The 10540-nt window shown below is 37.7% G+C and overlaps 1 protein-coding gene across 1 annotated transcript; it reads right to left on the bottom strand.

Moving 5' to 3' along the window:
- Window positions 1–1973: 1973 nt before the first annotated feature.
- Window positions 1974–6486, bottom strand: LOC119569099 (ubiquitin conjugation factor E4 B-like). The gene is made up of 7 exons (XM_037917414.1): window positions 6365–6486; window positions 6124–6250; window positions 5793–5877; window positions 5412–5521; window positions 3531–3560; window positions 3011–3070; window positions 1974–2112 (listed from the first exon to the last, which is right to left on the bottom strand). Exons 1-7 carry the CDS (start codon window positions 6477–6479, stop codon window positions 1974–1976), a joined length of 666 nt encoding a protein of 221 aa, XP_037773342.1. The 5' UTR covers window positions 6480–6486.
- Window positions 6487–10540: the final 4054 nt, after the last annotated feature.

Below are 10540 nucleotides of genomic sequence, written 5' to 3'. Positions count from 1 at the left end.
CCCTTTTTTCTTTATTTACAAAAATGTCAAAAAAAAAATCATTAAAGTCTTAAATCGGCATGATTTTTAGTGGGAAGTCAAGTTTTAAGGAAGGTTCAAATGGAAAAGTAAAACAGCACTGTATCCTTACATTTTTATACCACCACTCTTTTGTTTTCAAAGGGTTTTGGAAAATTTCAAAAGTCGATTAGTCAAACAATTTTTCCTCTTTTTCCCTTTTTCTTACTATTCTTCCTATGGAAATAAAAGTAAGCTTGAAGTTTTACATTATTGTTCACCAAAATGAGCTCCATGTTTATTTACCTCAATTTTATCCTATGAGGAATAGTATTAATATATGATCTTTTTTGCATCTTATATAAAAACTTCCATCAAGAGACGTGTGATAAACACTGATTAATTAAAATATAAATCCCTAACTGAGACATTGTGAAATGGGGAATTGCAAAAAATTGACTCTGATCGGGGGCCAGTGTATTACTTTGTATCAAGGGGAGGCAACAAACAAAAAAATTTTTCAAAGGATCCTGTATCACCTGTTTACCCTTTTCCATTTTTTTTAAAAATCTTATCTTATCTTTTTTTCTAAATATATTTCTAACCCCCTTTGCCCCAGTTCCGCCTTTCTTCAGGACCCCAACAAATTTTGGCATCAATCTTGCCATGGGGTTCTACAAGCCCTAATGTTGGTGGATAGGTTTACATGGTGTGACCTGAGGTTTTTTCATGTGAATAAAAATGTCAGTCAAAGGCTCATTCCCAGCAGAACGATTGAGCCATGGAAGGTATGAGCTCTTGTCCTTTTCCTCCCCCCCTTTTTCCCCTCCCATACAATGATTTGAGGGCCCCAATGACGCGATTTAGACTTCGTCTCACACAACGAACCACGTTGGACTCGACCTCGACCTTTGACACCCTCTGTCTGCTCTTAAACAAAATGTGAATAGAAACGCACCAGGGACCCGACTTTAGGGGAGAAGGAGGGAAAATTCCCAAAAAGTACAGTTTTTCTGGTAAAAACCCTGGTTCAATTTTTACCTGGTAAAGGATTCAACCACGGGGCGGTACAGAGATTTCATCACTGACGAGCTGATTGCCTCTAGGGGAAAGAGACGAATAGGTATGTAGAGTCGATTCGTATGCTTTTTTTTTAAAAAACATTACTGCTATTATCCAATTTCCCCAAAGGAAAATAAGTGTCCTAATCACCTAATGCATTACTTTGCCTGCGAAGATTTGCAAGGCGAACAAGAGGGGCACGAAGCCAGGGGATGGTGAGGCCCCCAAATCATGATCCCAAAGTTTTCGTAAAACCTTTTGGACTCCGGATGTGATGGGGATCAACAAAAAAACCCTCGGCGGGCCCTTTTTAAAACGGGCGAGGAATCAAGGGTGCCTGCCAATTTTTCCCTTGACCATAGCTCGCGAGAGGTTCAAAGATTTCCCGAAACCCTCCTTTTCCAAAACAATGAGATGGAACTGGAAAGGGGGAAAGATGGGCGGGGAAACGAGGGGAATGTGACCATTTTTGGGTTGCTTCGGAAGGTTTTGCCCGGATCAGTTTATATCCTAAACCCCAAAATTTCCATCCCTGGGGAAAATTTAGGGTCGCCAAGTTTCCAAAACCTACAACCCGAGCAAAGGGGGCCAGATTTGGGGTAAAGGTGTACAAATTTTCGCAATAAAGGGCCTTGTGCGGGGTACACGCCATGGTCAAGATTATACTGGCGGGAGCAGGGGTCTCTACCGTCCCTCGAAAGCGGTGAATTCTTTTGGAAAGGGTCACGGGTTTGTTGACAACGGGTACCTCTCCAGTCTCTTCCATTTTTTTACAGTACGGGAAGACGGTGCATGGGCTGTGCGCCGAACCGCTGCCAATGCCTCGTGATTTGAAGGTCGGGAAAGCGGGGGGACGTGGACCCCCGGAGTTTTCCAACCGGCTGTTGATGGACGTAAACAGGTGAAACATGTTGTCAACATCCACACGTCACACTTGTGGAGGACCGCTGGCAGAAGCCGGTGCATTGTTCCCTCAACACTGAATAAGGGAGTGGACTTGGGGGGGCCAGCTCGCTATTTTTCCCTTCAGTGCGCGGGCACTGAAGTGGTCTCCTTCAGATTTCAGGGCGGGATCGACACATTGTGAGGGAACCCCTGGAAGGGTACAAGGGGGTTGTTTCCTCGCTACAGGGCCGGAAGGAGGAAGCCACACCTTACCTCTGTTAAAAAAACAGCCAACATTTAGCATCAATTTCAGTCCTGTTAATATAGAAAACTTGGAAGCTTTTCGTAATCTAAATAAAAAGGAAAAAAAGATGCCTAAAAACACCATGAGAAAAGTGCATTTTTTCAAAATTTTACCCTTATATAAAACCCAAACTTTACTAAAAAATCTATGGTCGATTCCGCAAAATTGTATGATGGTCTTTGCGCACCGCGCAGCGCCAAAAAAAACCCTTTTGCGGGGCCCCCACTCGGCTGGCAACTTTCCCGGAGGGGGCTCAGTGACGAGAAAAAAAATTGGGGACGAAGGGGTTTAGTGCACTAAATTTAATGTCAATAAAAATTACTAACAGCATGATACTGAAAAAAATTTTTGAAATAAAGTAAGGGGGGGAAAATTAAGTGAGTTCATGTAGACTATAATTGCTCCTTGGTAGTAAACACTTGTAAACCATTATGTATTCTGATATCAAAAAACAATAATCGTCATTTTCCTGGACATTGGTTTTAATGAAAAATGAATTGGTACTGGCTATTGTTTTTTATTTTGCTGATTACATTTTAAAAGTCACGGCATGTTTACCCGGGAAAGTGCAAATTAATGCACCAACATGGAAACAATGTTTCTTGGGACCAATTGCCAGTTTAAACAGTTTTTAAAAATTATAAAATTTCCATTAAAAAGTCCCTTTAAGTGAAAATTTCCCCTCTGATGATAAAACCATTTTAACCTCATCATTAGAATAGATTGAGCAAATTTGCGAGTCTAAAGCAAGTAAATATCCACATTGCTTTTCTTTTCTTGGCTCCCATCCATATTTGTTGCTTGCGCACCTTAGTTTCCCACCTGTAGATTGACTTAGGACATTAACAAAAATTCCTTATTTGCTAGCAAATTGGAAAAAAAAGAAGTTTTGGAAAAAAATATTACCTTGACAATTTACCTTATCAAATGAAATACTTTATAAATGCACTATGTCAGGTTTGGGAAACACATGAATCTGCCTATTCCCTGAGCATTTTACTCAAATTTTTTTAAACCTGTATCATTTTAAAGCCAAAGCACATAGATAAAGGCTTTAGAGAAAAAGTTTTTCAATTGTTTTTCTACTGTTTTTCTTGCAAAAGCCCCCCATAATCAACACAATGGTTTTGGAAACAAAAATTTGGGTATAGCAATATTGTCTATAAACTTTCCTTCTGCCACAGAGCTGGCAAGGTTAAAGTTAGCATTGCGCCTTGTCACAAAAGCTCTGGCCCTTAAAAAATGGGGCTGGCACCTCTTTTGTCAAAGTATCATCATTCACTGTTTTTTCTTGGGTAATGTCAAGTATGATCTTTTGAGGGGTAAGAAAGTTCCTAAAATTATTAAACTTTTACCTGTATCCAATAATTTCTTTAAAGTATATCAAAAAGAAAAAGGAAATTTTTATATAATTTATGTCACAGATAAAAAATAATTTCAAAAAAAGGAAGAAAAGAAAAAAAACTATGATCTCTTTTTTGTGCCATCCACTGAAACTAACCTTTTTAAGCAGGACACTGAATGTAAAAAAAATAAAAAATATAGAAAATTCAATGTCTTTAAGTTGCAAATTTAGACTTGCTCACACCAGAAAGTTTCCTAGGCCGTATCATAAAAAATTTAAAATTTTAATTTATTTCAAGTTATGCAATTATCATATAAATGAGGTGTAACTTTAAAAATTAAAGTTTTGTCCCTTTATTCCCTGAGATACAGTTAGGCTATAATAACACGACTGCTGAACACTCCAAGAAGCTATCCAGAAATAATGATGTAAAAAAAAAAAATTATATTTCTAACCCATTGGACTGATGCTTTCCCTTTCCCTCACATGGGCCCAAAAACAGGAAAATTCTACTTGTGAGGCCACCTCAGGGTGTGTGGTTGTAGGGGCCCGGACACACAAATATTCTGATTTTGCTTTTTTGCCATTTTCCAATATCTATTTTTGTCATTTAATTTGCTTTTTCTAGATGGTCATAGATTTTTCCTTGCATAGCTCCATATCATTCTGTAGTAGTCTGTAACTGATGACAAAAAATAATACAATAGTTAACAATTTTGTTATTTTGATTTTTTTTTAAATATTTCTTTTTTTGTAATACAACCTTGTTTGGCCAATCACAATAGCCAAGAACAGGATTTCCCGAGCAAGGAAATAGTGGTGTCTTCTAGTCATGGCTCTTGCAGGACATTTCCACTTGTTTATTGATAGAAAAAATTTCAAAAAAACCCCTTCCTAAATGCCTACTATCTAATTAACCCTCCAAGATCTTTTGCAGCGTGATGATCATTTCCAATCTCCTGCCCTTTCAGCCAAAATTTTCAGGAGGGGAAGTTTGCATCATCCTGACCCTCAGCCAAATTTTTCCCATGACTGCATGTTCCATCACCTGCCATTCAAACCAAATTTTTTATGACATGAGGTCACATATTCATATTGTAGGGGTTTAATATGTAGGTATCTTGACAAATGGGGAAAATCATTTTAAACAAATTTAAGGTATTGGGGAAAAGTGTATATAAGGGGTACAGCAGCTTTGAAATTATATTAGGGCCTTACCTTTCCCTAAAACCAAACTCCCCCCAAACCCCTTTTGAGCCCTTACAAACCCCCCATGATGATACCCGAAAATATGGATAGCCCTTACCCTCAACTTATATTCGCCTCATGCTATCATCCCCCAGAAAGGGCCTCTGCCCCCTTTAACCCCAAAAATTTTTAAATTTGACTTTCCTCAGGTGAGGACCAAAACAACCCTTTGTCTGCCCTTTCCAATGCTAAGAAAGTAGCAAAGGTCTGACCGTTTAAGAAAACTCCTACCTCCCTTTTTTTGCATATTTTACGTGTTTTTTCCTTTTTGTTGTGTAATATGCACATACATAATTAATATATTCTGGAAAAAGGGTTTTCAAAAATAAGTGAACTATACATAAAACCCAGACTTCCCATACACTGCAATAAAGCTTATGTTGAAACAGAATATGGCTCCAGCACCAGTATTAATGAACACTGAGCTGATATCCATCACCATAGAACTTTCAAGGTGGTGTAGGCCGATGTAAATGAAGCTGGACATCTACCAGACCAGATGATGATGATGACATGAGTAAAATGGAATATGATGACAACTACAAAGATGACAGTGGACACTCCACTCACCTGCACTGTCTTTCGTCTGTGGCCAGCAACCTCTGTCTTGTCTGCTGCTGCTCCCTAGTCTGCTGTGACCAAGTGCCTCTCTCCATTTCCTCCTGGACTTCATGGATGCGCTTAACAGCACAATATAGATGGAACAGTTAACTTCTTGGAGCATATTATTTTTGTAATAAGTTCACAAGCAAAGACAGTGTGTAGATAATAAGGTACCAGTAATTCTTCTCTTCTTTTCTTTTTATGAAGAATATATTATCTTTCATCCCATTTCTTTTCCTTTCTTTTCTTTTGTTTAAACTTGTGACTAAATTATAAAATCCAATCCTCACATATGGCTCAATGTATTATATAGAATCATCTGCAATTGAGAGTTTACACCAAACTTACCTTCAGAGCATCTAATGATTCATCCAAAAGGAATGTTGTATCATTCATCAGGAGGTTCACAAATTTCACAAACTCTTTACCAGAACTGAAAGAAGTAATGATGGGTAAATTGGTGAAAAAACATTACCAATGACTTGAAGCAACTGACTATCATTCAAGTCTATGCCTAGTGAAGACATCCCTCTTTCACTCCAGTTGCATATAGTTGCACTTCTATATCTCCCTCAAGAGCTCTGCTGTATGATGTAAGTAAATACATAGAGCTTAGTAGATTTCTACTGACTTGACAACTGCCTTTTGAAACAAATATTTCCAATGTAAAGTTACTCACTTGGACTCTGTTATTACAGCTTGCCTGTGTCCTCTGTCTTCCCAAAGGCTCTTGAAAATTACACTAATGTGATAACGGATGGTGAATTTGTCATAGAACTCACTGCTTGCTCCTGTTGTCTCCACCACTGTCAAGGAAGAAAGAGGTCAAACCTTGTCAAATAAATATAACCTCATGGTTTTTGGATCAGGAAATTCATTATAAATGTCTGCATGCAAGGTCACCATTCCAAACAGCTTACTTGTGTAAAATTTCATCAAAGATACAGGTAGGTGTACTGCTAGTGGATGGTGAAGGATGCGCTGATGTAAGCTATCGACATGTTGCTGGACTGAAGGGGTCAACATGAACACCATCTAACAATGACAATGTAATTTTAAAAATCATTATTACACACTATCATTATCCTTATTGGCTAAAACTACAGTAGTTTATTTACATCACATATACAATGAGAAAAACCTCCCTTAAAAAATAAAAACCCTTTAAAAAAAGGGAAAAAATTTCTTTTGAAACCTCCCTCAACAAGTTTGGCTTTTAAAGTATGGGTTCTTAAATGGGTGGGAGTACACAAAAAAAACAATTTTCGGGTGGTTTGTTTGGGGTCTTCTAAGTGTTTAGGGGCCCCTTTTGGGCATGTCCCTTTTTAGAAAAAAACCTGATTGAAAATATTTACCATTTATACGGGGATAAACAGAATAAATTTTAATGGGGGAAAGCATCCTTCTTAGCCTATTGCTTTTTAGTCCACTTGATTTTGTTTTTTAAAATTTTGAAATAAATAGAGGGGACTTCAAAAGTGCCCCTTTCATCTTAAATTTTACTGGACAACCGGGTTTTTAAACCTTTTTATCCATTTTAATTAATTTTTAAATTTTCATTTTATTATAAATTTATTTTTAAATCTTTAAAAATTTTATTATTATTCCCATTATTGTAATTAGTAGTATTTATTTTCATTATGATTAATAAAAAAACATTACTACTTTACCTCATCATTATTTAGTATCATCACCATCTCTTTACTAAAATTAAATCATATCTTACCTTTAAAATTAAAAATTATTATATTAAAGATAATTTATATCTCTGGGACTTTAAATTATATTATTATTATTTTTATTTTTATTATTTTTTTATTATCAAAATTAAATTAAAAACTTTATCAAAAAAAAAGATTTTTTAAAAAATAAAGGGGCTGTGGTAAAAGGGGAAAAGTAGGAACCTAGAAAATGAGGATTCCCATTTGTGCAGAAACCTCACATCATCATCTTAAAGGGGGGCAAACACTGACGGGGGGCATGGCCCACCCCCCTTTCGTTCCAACCACAAGACCCCTGGGGCTAGCCCCAAGGCAGGCCCTGGGCCCAAATCTCTAATTCCTTACGACGGGAATTTTTGAGCTCCCCAAACCCACGACCCCCGGGGGTCTTTCCCCCAGGCCTCCTGGGCCCGGGGGGTTTTTCTTCGCAAAGGGGACAACCTGAGGGCAGGGTCGTTCACGGGGAAAAAGGTTAGGTGCCCAATAACCTGATTTGGCGATCCCAATTATGAAAGGTAACGGGTCCAATCGGGTCTCACAGTGAAAACCGGGTTTTAGACATTTGGTACTCCCAAAATTTACCCCATGACCCGGGTTGAAGGGGATTTTTTACTTAAGGTAAAGGCCCAAACTCCAAGCATTTAATTATCTAGGTTTTTTTCCTTTAGAGAAAAAATGGCACATCGGGGCCCTTTGAAGAAAGGGTATTTTTGGTTTCCTCGCATAGGAACTGACTTTCCCCAAAATTTCTCTTTGATCGATTTCAGGGCCCCCTTTTGCACCCCCAATCTGCCCTTTTGATTTTTTGGGTTTTGGAAAAGCCAGAGTGGGGGACTACCTACCAAGGTAGTAAAACCTCTTTAACTTAAAAGGTTCCTCGGCAACCTGGATCGACTAAATTTGGTGCCCCTAACGGGCACCTAAGGCCCTTTAATTTTTAGTCTTGGTCCGGGAAACCTCTAGGCCAAAAGGGCTTGCCTCCTTGCAAAATGCATCAAGAGCCGCCACCAGTGGTTTCCAGGGACTCAGATAGGAAGCAACTTTCATCGGCAAAGTCAAAGGTTTGAGACTTGTTTATTCCCCAAGTGTTGCCCCCACACGATTTTGGAAGTAGCTTGCCCAATCCAGTCTATCAAGAAATTGGGAAAAGTGTTGGTGCAAGGACACAGCCTTGCCTCCCCCGGGAAATTAACCCGGGGAAGAATTTCGACAGACCCCCCCCAACTTTACCCCACTTCATTTTAAAATCTTTATAAGCATGGAAAATTTAAAAATTCTGGGATTCGATTTTTTTGTTACACTATATGAAATATAAACATTATGTATTTCAAGCTACAGATTAGATTACATAATTATATTACAATACCACTGTAACGTAAAAAAGCAAAAACTTGCCATGTCATCCAAGTACCCCTCAGGCATGGCAGCAAAGAGTTCTGGTATTGATGGTGACAGGGGAGAAGGTGGCTGTTTCTACAAGAGAGCTTCCCAGGGGAGCCAGACTAGTTGGTCCTCCAGTGAGTGCCCGTAAGACTATCTTGGCAACATCAGAGTAGAAATGCATGCATCGTTCCAACAATTTCTCGTCCAGCAGCCCGGCATCAGCACAGATCCTTGACTTATTCAGTTTCTGTTTGAAGTCAAAAGGCAGGTTAATTTGAAAAGTGAGCAGCAGCATTTTGTCAGGACTGAATTGAGAAAATAAATACATTAAAAACATAGCTACTTACACACAATAATGAAGGGGGAAAACAACAATAAAATTAGCAAATTTGGCAAGCTGTAACTTAAAATGACAGTCTCATTGACAGAACTTTTAACTCTACCTTTTAACTGGTTCTTCCATTTTAAGAAGCTCTCTCTGCCTTGATGCCACAGGAAGGTTGGCCCACTGAGATTCTGTGCTTTCAATTTTTCAACCTGTTGGATATTTGTATTTATAGTTTGGCATAATATTCAAAAATAATATTAACATGAATATAAATATCAATAAAATACTACTACTATTATCACTACCAGTAGTACTACTATCACACCACTATAATAACAAGGATAAAAAATTTAAGAACAGTAACTATAAATATAGCACTATGATAACTATTCTCCCTCCAGACCCATATGCTATTCCTACTTATACAATATCACATCATGATCTTTAAGAATGTGTATATGCACACATATTCTAGTCAAATCCCTTAATCCATACCATTTTCTGAAGATCCCGAATGGCTCGGATGCGGCGTGTGTACTTCCGCATGACAGTAACACTCCAAGGTGGTGTGCATGAAGGGTCAAGAACCAACACTGGCTGTGAAATGTTATCTCTTGGAACTTTGATGGTTGTTCAGCTTCTGTTGAAAATTTCAAATACAGAAAATGAGTAAAATGACATTTTAAGAATGTGATGTGTCTGAGATGCAATGTGAGTCAGTGAGGGGCGTCAATGTGTGTGCATCTACATGTGCATGTAGAGACCTGTTCTCATGATCTCTCTCACCTTCTGCTTCCAGCCTAACAGTAATCTGATTGTCTCTGCTGATGCCAACAGGACTACAATAGTGACAATGACAGAGAGACCTTAGCACACTAATACAACCCCTATTGCTGTTCTTCTGATGTCTTTAATACAATCATTCTTGTTTATATTCAAACTGTTGATTAGAAATGCTTAATCTGAATCCTATGTATGTAATTGCAATTATTTATGATAGTCAGTTGTTTCTGCTTTATAAAAACTCAGCAATTTTGTCTTATCACAAAGGCTTCTAGTCTTGTAAACATCATAACTCTCTTCTCAAATACCCCTGTATATATGTAAGGAAAACCATGTTTCTTCTCACAAAACCCTTATGTGACCATAGCCTTCATTTTTGCTATTAAAAAACTTAACGTCTTACTTTACTAGAAAGTGTCGCTAATCTCATTCGTGACAGCAATGAAGCCAAAGTTTCTACACTGTTGCCAAAGGTTCGACTCCACCCCCTTCCAGGAATCGTGCTAAGTTGACGAATTTTATTTTTTTTTTGAATTATATTAAATCATCAATAACTGTTTTACTGATATTATATGAAGAAATAGCAGTATACACAAATTTTTAGTTATCAACATCTTAAAATTACAGAGAAAATGATGGAGAACTATCGAAATCAGTTGAAAAAGTGTGGGCCCTAAGCACCTCCAATCATGCTTTTTTCCCTTTTTCTACCGACACTGGTTTCAAAACACTCCTTTAAATGTTTTGAATATGTCACTTCCTATTATCTATATCAATTACATTAAAAGGGTACATGAGTTTATCCCTTCATATTCAATTATACTAACAAGAAAACTGATTATAGAACTAATATAATATTTCCCTAATTCTTTTGAGTCAAA

This window comes from Penaeus monodon, unplaced genomic scaffold (assembly GCF_015228065.2).
Source record: "Penaeus monodon isolate SGIC_2016 unplaced genomic scaffold, NSTDA_Pmon_1 PmonScaffold_12524, whole genome shotgun sequence".
Classification (NCBI taxonomy): Eukaryota; Metazoa; Arthropoda; class Malacostraca; order Decapoda; family Penaeidae; genus Penaeus; species Penaeus monodon.
The sequence above is the reverse complement of the archived record's forward strand: the minus strand, read 5'-3'. Positions and strand labels throughout refer to the sequence as shown.